This window comes from Panthera uncia, chromosome B4, assembly GCF_023721935.1.
Source record: "Panthera uncia isolate 11264 chromosome B4, Puncia_PCG_1.0, whole genome shotgun sequence".
NCBI classification, from domain to species: Eukaryota; Metazoa; Chordata; class Mammalia; order Carnivora; family Felidae; genus Panthera; species Panthera uncia.
Window position 1 is genome coordinate 119,019,676 of NC_064809.1, and position 17,646 is coordinate 119,037,321.

At 37.0% G+C, this 17,646-nt stretch overlaps 1 protein-coding gene across 2 annotated transcripts; it reads left to right on the plus strand.

Moving 5' to 3' along the window:
• Positions 1–7,844: 7,844 nt before the first annotated feature.
• On the plus strand, positions 7,845–17,474 carry SPIC (Spi-C transcription factor). Of its 2 annotated transcripts, none has more exons than XM_049626176.1 (6): positions 7,845–7,926; positions 9,622–9,647; positions 10,443–10,539; positions 11,481–11,593; positions 13,041–13,149; positions 16,454–17,474. In XM_049626176.1, exons 2-6 carry the CDS (start codon positions 9,645–9,647, stop codon positions 16,879–16,881), a joined length of 750 nt encoding a protein of 249 aa, XP_049482133.1. In that variant the 5' UTR covers positions 7,845–7,926; positions 9,622–9,644; the 3' UTR covers positions 16,882–17,474. The 2 variants fall into 2 exon arrangements, with proteins under 2 accessions (XP_049482133.1, XP_049482134.1); XM_049626177.1 differs by having other exon boundaries at positions 10,446–10,539.
• The last annotated feature ends 172 nt before the right edge of the window (positions 17,475–17,646 follow it).

Genomic DNA, 17,646 nt, shown 5'->3' on the forward strand with positions numbered 1-17,646 from the left:
AGGCCTGACCATTGTGCCTTATATATTTGCTTGAAGAGGGGTCACTAGCCAAATATACAAAGAAAAAGACATTGATGAAAAATATTAAAATAAAAAGTAAAAACTGAAAGCCAGTGTTGTTATCTGGCAATATTTTCCAGACATGATATCTGAAAAACCAAATGGAAAATGAGGAGGCCTGAATTCTTTTTTTTTTTTAGTGTCTATTTTTGAGAGAGAGAGAGACAGTGTGAGCAGGGGAGGAGCAGAGAGAGAGGGAGATACAGAATCTGAAGCAGGTTCCAGGCTCTGAGCTGTCAGCACACAGCCCGATGTGGGGCTCAAACTCATGAACCATGAGATCATGACCTGAGCTAAAGTCGACTTTTAGCTGACTGAGTGACCCAGGTATGCGGAGACCTGAATTCTAAGTAATACTAATTCACTGAGTGATTTCTGACTTCTCTGAGCATCAGTTTTCTCACCAGCAAAATGGTGATAAGACTTGCCTTGCCAGCGGCATGGGCTTTTGTGAGTGTAAATGGTACAATACACTCATTTATTCATCGGACCCTCATTGAGGTCCTATGTTGGGTTCTAGCATTTTGCCACCTACTTCGGGAAAGCAAAAGACATATGAGAGAAATTGCTTTTTTCCTCTCTGGAGTTGTCAAAGTAATACAGCAGAGATAATGCTGAAAATGACACAATCTTATCTAAGTAGAAGGTTATATGATCATGGAGGTGGTGGTGCTTATCATGAAGATTATGTGAAACTTATAAAATTTACAAAAGTGGAAAACTGGAGGAAAAGTACTGAGAACCTCCCTGAAGAAGATCTTTGGAAGATTTCTCTCTTTTCTAGCCATACCAAAGGCACTCTGTAGACTTATTAAAAATGAGTATTTTCGGGGTACTTGGGTGGCTCAGCTGGTTAAGTGACTGACTTCGGCCTAGGTCCCGATCTTGTGATCTGTGAGTTCAAGCCCCATGTCGGGCTCTGTGCTGACAGTTTAGAGCCTGGAGCCTGCTTCAGATTCTGTGTCTACCTCTCTCTGCCCCCCCCTCCCCCCCCCCCGGCCCCCCTCCCCCGCTCATGCTTTGTCTCTCTCTCTCTCTCTCAAAGAATAAACATTAAAACAAAATCCTTTTAATAAAAAAAAAAAAAATAGGGGCGCCTGGGTGGCGCAGTCGGTTAAGCGTCCGACTTCAGCCAGGTCACGATCTCACAGTCCGTGAGTTCGAGCCCCGCGTCAGGCTCTGGGCTGATGGCTCGGAGCCTGGAGCCTGTTTCCGATTCTGTGTCTCCCTCTCTCTCTGACCCTCCCCCATTCATGCTCTGCCTCTCTCTGTCCCAAAAATAAATAAAAAACGTTGAAAAAAAATTAAAAAAAAATAAAAAAAATAAAAATGAGTATTTTCATTGTTAATTTCAGTTGTCTGATAAAAGTTCAATATAAAAAGACTATGTATTTCATGATTGCCCACTGGTTCTAGAAACTTAGAGCCAGTGATAGACATATACCTTAGCTATAATTTGGGGTCTCATTTATCTGTCAGTTGCCCAAACTGCTTTGATCTCAGAGTATCCCACCTCTCACCCCTGCCCCACTTTCCCTACCAATTTCCTACCAGTTAATCAGTTAACTTCTGTAGCAACGGATGCTGCTTCTCTACAACAAAGGACATTGTAGCCTTGCTAACAGATTTTGTTAAAACATAGAGTTACCACTCACAAATTGCTAGGAAAAAAGAGAGAGAGAGAGAGAGAGAGACCTAGAGATGAGGCAGAATTAATTGTTAGCCTATCTTCCTAGTGAACTGGAAAGTGAAAATAGGCATGAAAACCCCAGTAAGAGGAGGGAGGGGTTGTTACTCTTCCCTTTTCCTGGGCCAGTGAGTAGTTTGGGTTTAGAAGCTTTTGAAGCCAGAAGGGCTGAAGTGAAGAGGGATACTTGCTCTCTAGATCAGAATAAGGATGTATTAAGAATTCAGCTGCGGTTTAGCTCACTTCTCTCTGCCTAGAATGCAGCAGGCATACCAGTAGGTTGTTAGAGAGAGTGCCCTTGCACAGGGTCGGTCATGGTTTAGAACACAGGATAACAAATCCCCACCCTTGCAGCGCCCCACAGAGACGTTGTCTCATCTTCTCTGGCAAGCTGGGTAGTTCTTGTACTAGTCTTGTATCAGAGGAGTTTCCTCCATTGGTATGAACATTGATAGGAGCTTTTTTTTTTTTTTTTGATAGAAGCAATTAAGTACAGGAAATACATAGAGCCTGCGCGGAATATTTATGCAACCCCATTACTGGGAAGAGGCACCAGACGTGGCAAGGGAAGACCTGGGTTTGAGTCCCAGCTAGGCGACAAGACCCAGATGTGGGAGGAGATGAGTGGTTTTGGTGATGGCATAGCTACCATAGTGCATGTTTACTGTTCTTCTGCACTATCTCAATAAAACCTCTCAAGAGCCCTTTGACCATTATCAAATTCTTATTCTCATTCTCATTTTGTCTCAGTCTCACTCCGTAGTAGATAAGGAAGCAACGTCTGGTCAAATGGTTAAAAGCCTTTGGTTGGAGTTGGGTAGAACTGGTTTGAAAATCTTCACCTCTACAGCTTACTAGCCATGTGATCTTGGGTAAGGCCCTTAACTTCCCTGAGCCTCTGTTTCTTCAAAAAGAACAGAGGATAATTACAAAGCAGCACCTAACATTTGTTGAGCATTTATTAAATGTCAGGGCTGTCGAAAGTATATTACATGGATTAACTCAGATTTTCATAACTCTGCGTGATGAGTAAAATCATTATCCACATTTTACAGAGAGGAAACTGAGAGGGTAAGTAAGTTGTCCAAGTTTACGCAGATGGGAAATATAGAGCCAGAATCAAAACTCGTGGATAGTAATGCCATTTCACAGCATTATTGTGAGGTTAAATAATCTATTATACATACATAGAAGTAAATATATAAGGTTAGCACAAAAGATGGAAGGGGATGTAAATTAAATTACAGTTAACCCTTGAACAACACAGGGATTGGGGTATCGACACCCCCGTGTAGTCAAAAATCTACGCATAACTTTTGACTCCCCCAAAACTTAACTACTAATAGCCTACTGTTGACAGTAAGCCTTACCGATAACATAAAAGGTCGATTAACACATATTTTATATTATATCCTGTATTTCTTACAATAAAGAAAGCTGGAGAAAAGAAAAATGTTATTAAGAAAATCATAAGGATAAGGAAGAGAAAATACATTTATAGCATAGTACTGTATTTATGAAAGAAAATCTGCAGATAGGTGGACCTACACAGGTCAAACCTGTGTTGTTCAAGGGTCCACTGGGTACTGTGATAAGGTTCTTACATGATACATGAAGTGGTATAATAGTAACTCATGATAGACTGAAAAATCAAGAATACATATTGTAATCCTTGGAACAATCACAAAAATAAATTATAGAAGTATATCATATCATAACATATATAAACATAACATAAAATAAAAATATAAAAAGCCAATGGTGGAAATAAAATGAAATAATAGAAATGTGTGTTTGATACAAAAGAAAGCAGGAAAGAAAAGAACAAAGGAACAAAAAAATAGGAAAAATAGAAAACAAATAGGAAGATAGCAGATTTGAGCTTAACTATCAGTAATTACTCAATTGGATAAACACTAAAAAGACAGAGATCGTCAAACTGTATAAAAAAAAAAAAAAGCAATACCCAATTAAATGCTGCTTAAAAAGACATACTTTAAATGTGAAGACAGATTGGACATGTCAAAAGTAAAAAAGATAAAAGAGCTAGTGTGGGGCACCTGGGTGGCTCAGTCAGTTAAGGGACTGACTTCGGGCTCAGGTCATATTCTCTCAGTTCGTGAGTTTGAGCCCCACGTCGGGCTCTGCTGATCGCTCAAAGCCTGGAGCCTGCTTAAGATTCTGTGTCTCCCTTTATCTCTCTGCCCCTCCCCTGCTCACGCTCTGTCTCTTTCTCTCTCAAAAATAAATAGACATTAAAAAAAATTTTTAATAAATAAATAAATAAATAAGAGAGCTAGTGTGGATAATATCAAAGTAGATTTCAAGGATTATCAAAAAAGGATTACCAAAATGAAATACAGAAATTTTATCATGATAAAAGACTCAATTTATCAAGAACACATAACAATTCCAAATGAGTATGCATCTAATAATAGAGCTTCAAAAAACATGAAGCAAAAATGCACAGAACTAAAGGCAGAAATAGACAAATCCGTGATTATAGTTGGATGTTACTCTTTGTATACTCTGTAATCTTCTGTAATCTTTGTAACTGATAAAATATGCAGGCCAAAGAAAAAGGCAATAGAGATATGGAAAATTTGAACAATATTATCAATGAACCAGATCTAACTGGTTCTATTTTAATTATGAGGCACTATATACAATAATTGCAAAATATACATTCTTCCAAATACAAATGGAGTATTCATCAATATAAGGCCCTATATTGGGTCACAAAGCAAGTGTCAATAAATTTCGAAGAATAATCTGTGCAAGTAATTATTAAAGTAAGAGTGAAGGCTAGCTATTTGTCTCATGATCTGTGGTTCTGTGAATTCTCCTACTCTGACATAAGAAATTTTCTAGCATCTTCTTCCCAGTCTAGCAATATTATTTGCTTGTTTGGTTTTCAGAGATCTAAGTTCAGGACTCAGTTCTTTAATCCCCTAAACAATGGAGTTATTTTTAGTTTTTATTATTATTTCTTTAGATTCCAGAGGAGTTAACATACAGTTTTATATTAGTTTCAGGTGTACAATAGAGTGATTCAACATTTCCAGGGGTTCATCACAACAAATGTACTCCTTAATCCCCATCACCTATTTCTCCCATTCCTCCACCCCACTCCCCTCTGGTAACTATCAATTTGTTCCCTATGGTTAAGAGTCTGTTACTTGGTTTGTCTTTTTTCTTCGTTGTTCATTTGCTTTATTTCTTAAATTCCACATCTGAGTAAAGTCATATGGTATTTGTCTTTCTCTGACTTATTTCACTTAGTATTATACCTTTTAGATCCATTCATGTTGTTGTAAATGGCAAGAACTCATTCTTTTTATGGCTGAGTAAAATTCCATTGTATATATACACCACATCTTCTTTATCCATTCGCCTATCGATTGACATTTGGGCTTCTTCCACAATTTGGTTATTGTAAATAATGCCACAATAAACCTAGGGGTGCATATATATTTTTCAGTTAATGTTTTTGTATTCTTTGGTTAAATACCTAGCAGTGGCATTACTGGATCATATGGTAGTTCTATGTTTAATTTTTTGAGGAACTGAACAATGGAGTTATTTAATTAGAAATAATGATAAGAGCTTGAATTTAGTCTCCTTTTTCCTGTGTTCTGAAGCTCTCTATTCTCAGAAAATGCAATCTTCCATCTGAAGCTTGGCACCATATGATTTAGACTCCAGAACATCTGTTGCTTAAGATTCTCTAAAATAATCTCAGTTACCACTGAGCACAATGAACTTCTGCAAAAGACTTCATCGATCAAGAATCTTTTCTTTAGAGCCCTTGTTAGTTCACTTCTGAAGGAAACGTTAATGTCCACCTTGAAAAAGATGTTCTGTGTATGTGCATTTGTATTAGGTATAAATGTCTTAAGAAGAAATACTTGGACCTTAAATAAGGCTTTAAAAATACATTATAGGAGGAACTCCTAAACTTGGGTCTGTTGGCTCTACTTGGAGCCTACATGGGGCTCGAACTCACAACCCCGAGATCAAGAGTTGCATGCTCTATGGACTGAGCCTGGCTGAAGAAGTGCTAAACAGCAAAACTTGCTTCTACTCAATACTTTTTCTGGGTTCATTTATTAATATTTTGCAGAATAAAACTCTGGAGACACCAGTGGGAAAATACCTGCTTAGAAAGTTCACTTATTTTTCCTTCCATTTCAAATACATACCAAGCTAGAAGTATCTGCTGGGTGCTATGGAAACTGCCATGGTGACTGAGAACGTTGGTCAAATGGAACCTAAGTGCAGACACAAACCTCCAGCATGGCGGTTGAGAGCATGTTCATGATGTCAGCTGGGCCCAAATCTAGACCCAGCCAAGCCCATCTCTCAGTAGCAATTGGACCTTAGGAAAAATCACAAAATGTCTTTGAGCCTCGGTTTAGATTCCTCATCTGTAAAATGGGGCTAAGCAGGCAACTACTATCATGTATGATTTTTAGATTCTTTTGAAATATATATACATATATATGTGTGTGTGTTCTAGCTCTACATTTGGGTTCATCTGAACCCTCCCTCCTACCTTCTCACTTTGCCTCTCAGCCCCCAGTCTCATTCTGCTTGAGCCCCCATGGCTTTCATTTCTAAGGTTCTTTGCACCTGTTGTTTATTCCGCCAGGAAGTACTTTATATCCCTGCATTTCTTTTGCTCACTCTTTCTTATTGTTAGATTTCAGCTCTCACACGTTCCCTCCCCAGAGGATTTTCATGATCATTCATCACAACTACATACTCTTTCTATACCCTTTCTCTTATCGTTTTCTTAGTATTTATTATCTAATACATGTCTAGTTTGTTTTTTTTTTTTAAATCATTTCTCATTATAACTTGCTCAGGGCTATATTCCACGGACACAGGACAGTGTCCAGCAGAGAAAAAAGCTCAGAAATATATACTTGTTAAAAAAATAAATGGAACAAAATGGCGCAAAAGGGCATACACATGGAAATGGTACAGATTAAAACCTCATCAACATTAGTGATTACAGTTTTATACACTTGTTATTATAACATCTACATTTCTGAAGAGGAGATGTGTGTTTACATTTGCATAACAAATTGAGTAAAAAAAGTAGATGGTCTAGAACAATGGTCCCATATCAAAGGTGAGTTCAGATTCCAACCATGCAAAACAGAAAATCTCTCCACCCAAAAGGTTTACCAAAAATTCTTAGGTGGTTTTCCCCCTGGCGAAATGTGATATCTGTTATAATGGCAGAAGGTTACAGTTAGGGAAGGGTGATGCAGACACGTGCTTCAGAGGGGAAAGTTATTTCTGCCTGGTACACGTGGATGCTAGATCAGACTCTGATAGGTAAAATGGAATGGGTAACTGGGCACATGAATGGACTGGGAAGCAAGCATTATAGGTGGAGGAGCACCCCATGATTTCCACCAAAGCCACCCAAACCCATCTCCAATAGAACTTCTGGCTAAATGAGAGAACTGGACCTCTGTGCAGATCAGGAGCTTCAAGTGTATCCTGGATCACCGGATCACCACCCAGGAGCTGTTCCTGACCTTTTTGGAGGCCCTACTGGATTTAGGTATGGAGAGAAGGCTACAACCTGAATTTCATTTCCTTCTCCTAAATGAATGGTGATAAATAAAGCTAAGGTTAGAATGAGGAGCCTTGAATGCCAGGGCAAGAGACTATGCCTTTAAGATCTCTAAGTAAGGCAATCAGTATGAGTCAAGTGGTTTGAGAGGAAAGAGACCACTTTGGGAAGGCCAGAGTGAAAGTTGTTTATAGTCCAGGCAAGACAGGTAATACAGGGTCTAGAATCAGGGGGGACACAAAAGAAATAAAAAAAGGATGGACGAGAGTTGTGCAGGTCAGAGATTTCCAGTGGGGCTACAGGGGGCCAGAGGAGACTCAATTTATGCTGGCGGAAGATTCACGGGGTTTGTTCAAATGCTTTCAGTCCATGGGATATGAACTTTTATGTGTCTCTTCAAAATAATAGCCTCTGGCCTATAATGAAATAGAAATCATGAGGACACTGTATCTTTTAAAAAAATCCCCTTTTGTAGCACTTCCTTAAAAACAGCTATTTAATGCAACTCTGCCAGTGAGTTCTTGACAGTCCTGTCTTAGGATTCCGATATTAATGAAACATCTTTGCAAAGGGTTGAAGTGTCTTCCTGGTAAGTATTTAGCTTCTGTTTTTCAAAATACCTTGTGAAAACTTAAATTTCTCCTTTGACCTAATGTTTCTCATTGACTGTTCTGATATAAGAAATATCAAGCAATTGCATTGATCGATAACGTTTTCAAGCTTTTTTCTTCCCTTTTGGTTTGCTACTTTAAATTTAGTTGTAATAGTTGTGATAATTTTGTGGAGTATTTTTGCCAAAGTCATACAACACTCATGTATTTGCTTTGGTGCTTATGAGTTGAGGCATAATTAATTGAAAGTCATTTACTGGTCTTTAAAAATACGTATATTGATAATATTTACTAGGAACCATAACCCAGTGATTTATGGATTTTTTTTTTTTTTTTTTTTAGTTTTTGTTAAATTGTTCAGCATTTCCCACATTGGGAAGCTGTCTTTTTTTCCAGCTTTATTGAGATATAATTGACATATAAGATTTTATAAAATTAAGGTGTAAAATGTGATTATTTGACATACATGTATATTATGAAATGATTACCATGATAAGATTAGTTAACATTTCCATCACCTCGTATAATTACCTTTTTTATCACTTTTCTTCTCATGTTTTCTTTTAACTGACATGATATAGTGATTTCAAAGAGCTGAATAGAATTCCAATGTTTGACATATTATATTGATGTAATTATTATATTGATACATGTATATAATAATAGTGTTAGATTATATTATCTCTTTGTATTCTTCACTGTTAATGAGTAAGTTCACTATGTTTGCAGGGTAAATATTAACAACTTGTATAAACAGTTGCTTGTGCTAAATGAAATGATAAGCAATGTTGGACCCACCACATACTCTTTCTTGTTATGTAGATTTGTTTGTTTGTGTTTAGTTCTATAGAATTTAAACTTAAAAAGAACATTTAATGTGGGTCTGTGTGATCATTGTTTATTTAAAACAAAATCTAACTTACAGGGATAGGAAAGTAGACCATGCACAGTTCCTATTCTACCATTTTAGAAAGTCGTTGGATGGGTTTCATAGGGTAAATTTTATTTGCTTTTTTCCATTTTTTAACATTTATTTATTTTTGAGAGAGACACACACAGAGCCTAAGTGGGGGAGGGGCAGAGAGAGAAGAAACAACCTCAAGCAGGCTCTAGCACAGAGCCCGAACTCTATGACTCTGAGATCAGGATCTGAGCCATGATCTTGATCTGAGTCGGACGCTTAACCCACTGGGCCACCCAGGCACCCCAGGGTAAATTTTATTTGTAATGTAGGTCCACAGTTTGTGAGCTAAAAAGCCTATCATTCACCAGATTTTCATTAGGCTGACACCAGAAAGATCTAAAAACAATAACAACACTGTTATAAATGGACACCTATGCTAAGATAATGTATATACTTTAACTCTTAAAAGAATTTTGAAATATTGAAATAGTTAAATATTGAGTTTTTTCCTATTGTCTTGTAAGTTAAGCAATTTAGGTAATTAACTTTATTTAGCTATTTTAACATTTAAAACGTTTTGTAATGATAGAAGAGCAAAAAAAAAGTTTGTAGGAAATTTTGTTCAGAATTAAATTAAAAAGAATTTAGATGGTACTTTTGGTTTACATTAGGTATTTTCAGGAAATATTTTGAGTAAGATCCTTTAATTCAGAGGCAAATGAAATAGAGACACTATTAATTTTGCTTTTTACTTATTAATCTTTTTCAGAATTGTAAACTCATTAATGAAGCATGGTAAGTTGGCATTTTAAAATCTTTGGGTGATTTGGAGGATGAACATCCTCCATTTGGAAACTAAAATATATGGTTCAGATTATAAGGGCGTGAAATGGTTTGCAAGACAGTTTAATTTTAGGTCTTAGAGACATGTTTTTGAAATTAAGAGCATTCCATTTTTTTATTATTATTTTTAATGTTCATTTTTTTGAGAGAGAGACAGAGCACGAGCAGGGGAGGGATAGAGAGAGGGAGACACAGAATCTGAAGCAGGCTCCTGTCAACACAGAGCCCTATGCGGGGCTCAAACCCACGAACCATGAGGTCATGACCTGAGCCAAAGTCTGACGAAGAGCATTCCATTTTTAAGCAGCAATTCAGATTTTTTCATTAAAGATACATGCTGATCCCTTTTTCCAAATCAGTCTTATGCTATACAACTCTTTACTAAAATTTTACAAGAATGTTAAATACTATACTATAGAATGAATACTGTTCTCTAAATACTATATGTTATAGAGCAGTGGATCTCAACCAGGGTTGATTTTGTCTCCCAGGGTATATTTGGTGATTTCTGAGACATTTTTTTATTGTCACAACTGTGAGGATGTTAACTGGCATCTAGTGGGTAGAAGCCAGGGATGCTGCTCAATATCCTACAATACATAGGATAGCACCCCCCACCCCCCCCACAGCAAAGACTTAGCCAACCTAACATGTCAATAGTGCTGTGGGTGAGAAACTCTACTTTATAACAGAAAAATTAAGTTCAATTGATAATTTCAAAACTCGAGAGTTCTGCCATTTTTGTAGCAGGCCTGTGTTGAACAAGACAAGCTGGGTCAAGCCTTTGAAGATGCTTTTGAGGTCCTGAGGCAACATTCAACCGGAGATCTTCCGTACTCCCCAGGTAAAGATGTCAGTCCCCTTCTTTCACTGGGATATCATCAAATGGCTTGTTAGTCAGACACAAATAATAATTACCAGAACAGAGAAGACCATTTTTACCTAGTGCATCTAGGATTAATTCTAAGGCAGAAAGCTTCCAGGGTTACCTAGCCTAAGTAAATTTAAAGTGTCATATATAAAAATGTAACGAATGACATTCCACATAGAAATACTAGCACATATAATTATTTGCTATTAAAAATATCTGGTTGATATTTATCTAATTGATAATTTTAACTGTTCAGAGTGGGTTTTTCAGTTATTCTAATTTATCTTATAGACTTTCCATGCAAGAGATATTATAATTAGGAGAATAAATATTCTTTTATTCTTCCTCACCCATTGCCCTCTAGACTATAGAAAGATAGTGTAGGTGAGATACAGGTATTTTGCCTACCGAGTTTATACAGGGTGTTGCGGGCAGTACCAAGATAAGAGATCATGGATCGCTACTTGCAAGGAACACATACTCTACTAAGGGAAAATGGGACATGTAAAAAGAGATCTCTGATACCAACACAATGCAATAAATGTAAAGAAATGCAAAGTGAGATGAACATAAGGGAAGGGAAGCAAAAATTATACAAAAACAGGGAGGGAGACAAAACATAAGAGACTCTTAAACATGGAGAACAAACAGAGGATTACTGGAGGGGTTGTGGGAGGGGCGATGGGCTAAATGGTAAGGGACATTAAGGAATCTACTCCTGAAATCATTGTTGCACTATATGCTAACTAACGTGGATGTAAATTAAAAAAAAATAAATTAAATTTTAAAAAAGAAATGCAAAGTGATAGAAAACACATGATAGAGCAATCACACATAAGCATATATGCATACATGCACATGTGTGTAATCATAAACTTTGACTTTTTCAGTTTCTGTCTCTGTTTTTAAATTAGATTACAAAAATTACCTGGCGTTCATCAACCACTGCTCTCATATCAGAGGGAATTCCAACTGCTATGGTATGCTGCCTGCAGAGGAACCTGTCTATAATTGGAGAACAGTAATAGTGAGTACATGTACCAGGAGACCACCCCCCAGTAACAGGCAAATTCCCTATTCAGTCCTGCCTTTCACTTGGTGTATGCTAGCTGAAACCCAGCTTAGAGGCAGCAGAGACTGTGAGAACATTCACAGCCATCAGTGGTGTGAACCTGAGAGTCAACATAGGGTGAGCCTCAGCAGTGCTGTCAAGAAGGAAACTGTCCTCCATCATTGCCCTTCACCCAGCATCAGAGGGTGTGAATGACTTCTATAAAGATGTATTTTTAGGGTTCTCACATTACTGCTACTCTTTAGTCCATCTGGAAAATTGCAAAAAGCCATGGTTCCCCTATATGCCATAGGGCAAAGCCCAAACTTACTCTACACTGGTTTTACCTACAGTCTTCTATCGACCTCCACTATTTTCTAAAGAAATTTTCATTTTTTAAATTATTTTTTTTTAAGTTATTTATTTTGAGGGAGAGAAAGAGCACAAGCAGGGCAGGGGCAGAAAGAGAGGGAGAGAGAGAATCCCAAGCAGGCTCCATGCTGCCAGCATGGAGCCCAATGCAGGGCTCAAACCCAGGAACCATGAGATCATGACCTGAGAGGAAACCAAGAGTCGGACACTTAATCAACTGAACCACCCAGGCACCCTGACACCTTCTCTATTTTCCTTCCCAAGCGTAGAGCTAGTTACATGTTTTGGATCAACTCATGGATATTGTAGTAGTGTGCCCTGCAAATGAAGTGTCCCCATCATCGATTTCTCCATTCATGTGTTCTTTTGTGTTGTTTTCTTAATGCCAGCAGTCTTAATGTGGTAGGGTGTAAATACGACATGGTTTTCTTTTTTTTTCCCCAGTCATTCCCTTCAACCATGCTGTATAGCAGATGTCCTTTTTCTTACCTTTGTAAGTTGTCAGGGCCTCTCCATATGACATTTCTTTGAAGAGGGAGTTTGAATTAACCTGAGGAGACCTATATATCCTTGCCGTATGTAATGGTAACACCTCAGGCTGCTTCTACCTGTCCCCTCTCTTGGCTCTGCCCTCCCTTGGCTGACATCTTTCTCTCTGTGTCTCTTGCCCAGCATCCAACAGAGGAATGGAAAGCCCATCTTCCCTTTTTTGTGGGCACTTCAATTTCTACTAATAATTCTTTTAAATTTTTCTTTCTGGCTGGGCATTTTTAGGGAGAAGGAAGGAAGGAACACCCTCTTTTTTCTCATAAGGAGGGGATGATATGAAAGTCCCCACAAAGCCAAAGATTACTTTACATCCCTTGGTCCTCTCTTTATGTGGGTTTGAGGCTAGTTCTGCCCTGGGAGATAACTGGCTGCAATTGAGAATAGTGCTTGTTAGAATTTGGGAGATTCTTAGCAGTCTTTTTGTCCCCAGCTTTTAACTTTAGCCATCAACTGGGGGCCACATGGAAAGTCCCGCTTAACATCTGCTGCATTATTTATATAGAACAGTGCTGCGGACCTCTATTTTGAAGGAAATATTCATCAATCTCTGCCAAACATCCCTGAAAACCAGCTGGTACAGCCTAGTGTTCTCCATCAAAAGGGAGGAAAAGGTATGTGGATCCATTACTCCTTTTATAAGTAAAAGAACCAAATCTTCAAAGCAGCTTTAAAGGGATTTCATATCTGAGTTTAGAATTGCATTTGCAAAATATTCTCGTATTGTGATTAAGAAGAATTCACATCTGACGGACTGAACCACTCCAAGCCATTCACCTTGGATGAGGCTTCCTATTGTTTCATAGAAATGTTATGAAGCTGCATTGTGTTGCTTCACTCAAATAAATCTGCATTCGAGAATAATGTGTATATGTTTGGGGTATAGAAGGAGGAACTTTTCCATAAGTTGTTTTAGCAATCTTATTCTAATTGTAAAGGCCTTGGTGTAAAAGTTGTCTTCTCTGTTAAGTTTTCTGCAAATGAAGTTCCATAATAATTCAATATTTCATAAATTTGAAATCTTGATTTCATAAATTTAAGACAATGATGATCTCACCTAACAGATGGGCAAAGTGTTAAAGCAGGATAGTAGCCGCTGACATGTGCACATGTGCTTTTGGAGGCAGTGTAGATTGACTGGTACAAAGTTTTGTAAGGTAATTGGGCACTATCAAAAATTTAAGTGTTCATATCTTTTGACTCTTAGGGACTATGTAACTCAGTGATTGAGTGTGAACTATGGGTTAATTGTATGAGCCTGGGAAAATCACTCAACCTTTTGAACCACAGTTTCCTCATTCAAAAGGCAAATAATGGTAATTGTACAAATAAATCATAAGATTTCTGTAAAAATCAAATGAAAGCCTATGTAAAGCATTATGCTCATAGCCTGGCACTGGATAATTTCTCAAGATACCATAGGGCTGTGTGTGTGTGTGTGTTGTTATAGTAAAAGAATGGAACTTACCCACTGCATTTGTCTGTGTATAAGGAACAGAGATGTGTAAGATGCACTATAATTTTATGATGAAAATTTTTAAAAATAGTTTATCATAGTTACTAAATTATTTTAAATGAGCTTTTTTTGGGAAAACAAGTTTTGTTTCTATATCTCCATCCTAGAATACTGTACACTGTATCCTAGAATAAAATTCTAAATATTCAGTTATAATCTAATCCAGCAAAGAATAATGCATAAAATCACACAGAGAAAATAAATCTGTATCACTGAATATTGGTACTGGATATTGAACTATGATGGTAATTTAATATAAGGAGAATTACACTTCTACTTCTGTCCAGGTCTTTAGCTAGTCACTATTATTTTTTTAAACTAACTCATTCCAGGGTGTAAAGCCTATGTCTTTCCACTGATGCTTTATGTTGTGGAGCTTTGCCATTATGGGACATATTACTCACCATCTTCTGTTTTTCAAGTTTCATCTTCCACTTGAAATAGGGATACATTTGAAACAGAATGAAATTTCAAAATAATCTGGGCATTTATCATCCAGAGAAACATAGTACATGCATAAAACAGAACACATAGCTTTTAAAAGGCATGCAGGCACATCATATATGTTGATAAAGAACTTTAGAGTACATTCTTTTGTCTTAATCCCATTTAATTCCATAATTTAAAAGTAACAATGCACATGATTAAAAGTAGAAAGGATTCAGAAATACATAAAGAATAAGTAGAAGTGTTCCTTCTTTCTTCCCATGCTATATCCTGGGAAGTAGCCATTTGTCAACAGTTGGGTATTTTACCCATCTGTAGCTAATTTCTATATTCTCTGATATAATTTAAGGTATATAACATTGGAAAAGGGCATATTACTTTGATACCACTTGTATTTTTAAAGGGTATACATATGTTTATATGCAAAAATTTTTTTTGAATTTAAAAACTGTAGGATAGACTGGAATTTTACTTTCATTTTGTGCTTTTTTTTTTTCACTTTGTGCTTCTGATTGAATCTTTTACTGTGAGCACATAATGCTTAAAAAAAATTTTTTTTAATGTTTATTTATTTTCGAGAGAGACAGAGACAGAATGTGAGTGGGTTAGGGGCAGGGAGAGAGGGAGACACAGAATCTGAAGCAGGCTCCAGGCTCTGAGCTGTCAGCACAGAGCTGACGTGGGGCTCGAACTCACGAGCTGTGATATCATGACCTGAGCTGAAGTCGGATGCTCAACCGACTGAGCCACCCATGTGCCCCCACAAAATACTTTTTTAACAAAAATTTGAACATTTGTTTTTCAAAATTGAAAACAAATTTTAAAAGATGAGCATCCATTATCATGGATTTGACCATCAGATAAGGGACAGAGTTTGTTTAAGGCTGTGACTTTAATTCATGATGTGTTTTTTGGTAAGTCCCTTTCATTTCTCAACTTGTAAATTCAAGATAATATAACTCAAAAAGATAATCTTAAAAACCTTTGAGGTTTTGGGTTGAATGATGACTGATATAAGAGTATTACTCCCGAGAGACTGTTCAAAGCAGTTTTGGTATCCACTATTCAACTCTATCTAGAGGAAAAGGAAATTTGACCATAGCTATCTCAGCTACTGACAGATCTGGTGAAGCATGGTATTTACAGGCCAACTCAGAAGCCACAACATGGGCTGTCCCCTTTGTTCTCTCATAGGCCAAAGAGATCCAATCAACAGAACAAAAATCACAACGACAAATCTTCCTAAAGTTTCCTATCTAGAAATTCTAAAATATAAAGGGCTGTGTTCCTAAAGGGACAAAAACTCTCACTGTACCATGTTATTTCACAGCAACAAAAAACATCACAATGCCCATTGTCATTGCTCATAAATGATGTCCAAATGTCATAAAGATATTTTGGCATTTTCTTTATTTTTCAAGCAACTGTGCACACCCAGAGTTTTTTTTTTTTTTTAACTAAGTCTTTGTTATTAATGTCACTAATGTTACTTTATATTTGAATATTGTTTTGCATTTTACAAAATACATTCACATTCCTTACCTCATTTGACTTACCTCATTTGAATAAAGCCCTTTCAAATGATTTGCTTTCTGAAAAGGGCTTCTGAGGCTTCTCTTTAAAACCACTAAATTTTGCTCAGTTTTGTTGTTCTATAGAAAGTTTAGCATATGACATAAAACCAGTAGTCAAGATTTAGCTGAAGAAAGACCACATGACAGATGAGAGACTTGGGTCAAGTTCCAGCCTTCCCTTTTCTAGTAAAGGACAATATAAAATTTTTTTACAATATCTCTAACAAAGAAAGGTCCAATTAAAACTTCAATAAGCCAAACAGACCTTTGACTTTCAAGACTCAGTGCGGCTTTGAATTTTATAGTCACTCAACAAACCTTTCCTGAGTATGTTCTTTGTGCATAGCCATGGTGAAGTATGATATTTGTTCTCCATTTTAGGCAGGAAGAAGCTTCGACTGTTCGAATACCTTCATGAATCCCTGTGTAATCCTGAGATGGCATCTTGTATTCAGTGGGTAGATAAAACCAAAGGCATCTTTCAGTTTATGTCAAAAAACAAAGAAAAACTTGCCCAACTTTGGGGGAAAAGAAAAGGTAACCGGAAGACCATGACTTACCAGAAAATGGCCAGAGCACTGAGGAATTATGGAAGAACTGGGGAAATCACGAAAATCCGGAGAAAACTAACTTACCAGTTCAGTGAAGCTATTCTCCAAAGACTCTCGCCATCTTATTTCTTAGAAAAAGAGATCTTCTACTCACCCTATGTTCAGCCAGAGCAAGGGTTTCTCAGCCTCAGTAACTGGAATGCAAATTATAATTGTACATATGCTGATTACCATGAGTTAAGCCACCCTGACTGCTAAGTTTTCTCTTACATTTCATGATTTCCTGACATCCCTACCAACCTGAAATCCCTACCAATTTCAGGATTTTTCTCTTAAAGCAAACACTGAAAAGGAAGAAACAATTAACTTCATTGTTTCTTTTAAATAACATATAATCTCTATAGTCATGATGAAAAAAAAATCTGCCAGTAAACAGATTTAAGTTTAAATGACCAAGTCCTATTTGAAAGCATAGACTAAATGTCCTTGCTCTTACTTTTGTCTATGCAATTCTTCTAGATAAACAATGCTGGTAGAGATGATTTGACTCATTGATTTAAACATTGTTTTCCTGTCATACACTCAAGCCAAAAAAAAATCACTTGTAATATATATCTGATGGCTTTAGTGACAAAATAAAATAATTGCATATAATAGTCTTCATGCTAAAATATACTCATGACTTTAAAAACTATATATTTTTTCTGCACTTCAGACTTTATGTGGCACTAAAGAAATGATCTAAGGATCTAAGGAAACTGCCACCTACCTTAATGATAGTAGAACACCAAAGCTTACACTTCCCACAAATCATTTCCTGGCGTTTCTCCCCTAGGGTAGATCCAGGAGCTAACATTTCTTGTTATCCTGCCACTCAGCCACAAGGAGGTGATCTTGCCTTGTCATCTTTCTGGATCAACTTTGAAACATGACCTCCTCTTTGAATTAGCCCAGCTAAGACCCGACTGGAACAATTGGACAAAAAGAAAAGAAAAAAAAAAAAAAAAAAAAAAAAGACTTGTT

Excerpts from the sequence above, each read along its gene's own strand:
- SPIC (XM_049626176.1), top strand. Across the intron at positions 11,594-13,040 it reads ATAATTGGAGAACAGTAATA|AACAGTGCTGCGGACCTCTA; the intron begins GTGAGTACATGT and ends TTATTTATATAG. Across the intron at positions 13,150-16,453 it reads CCATCAAAAGGGAGGAAAAG|GCAGGAAGAAGCTTCGACTG; the intron begins GTATGTGGATCC and ends TCTCCATTTTAG.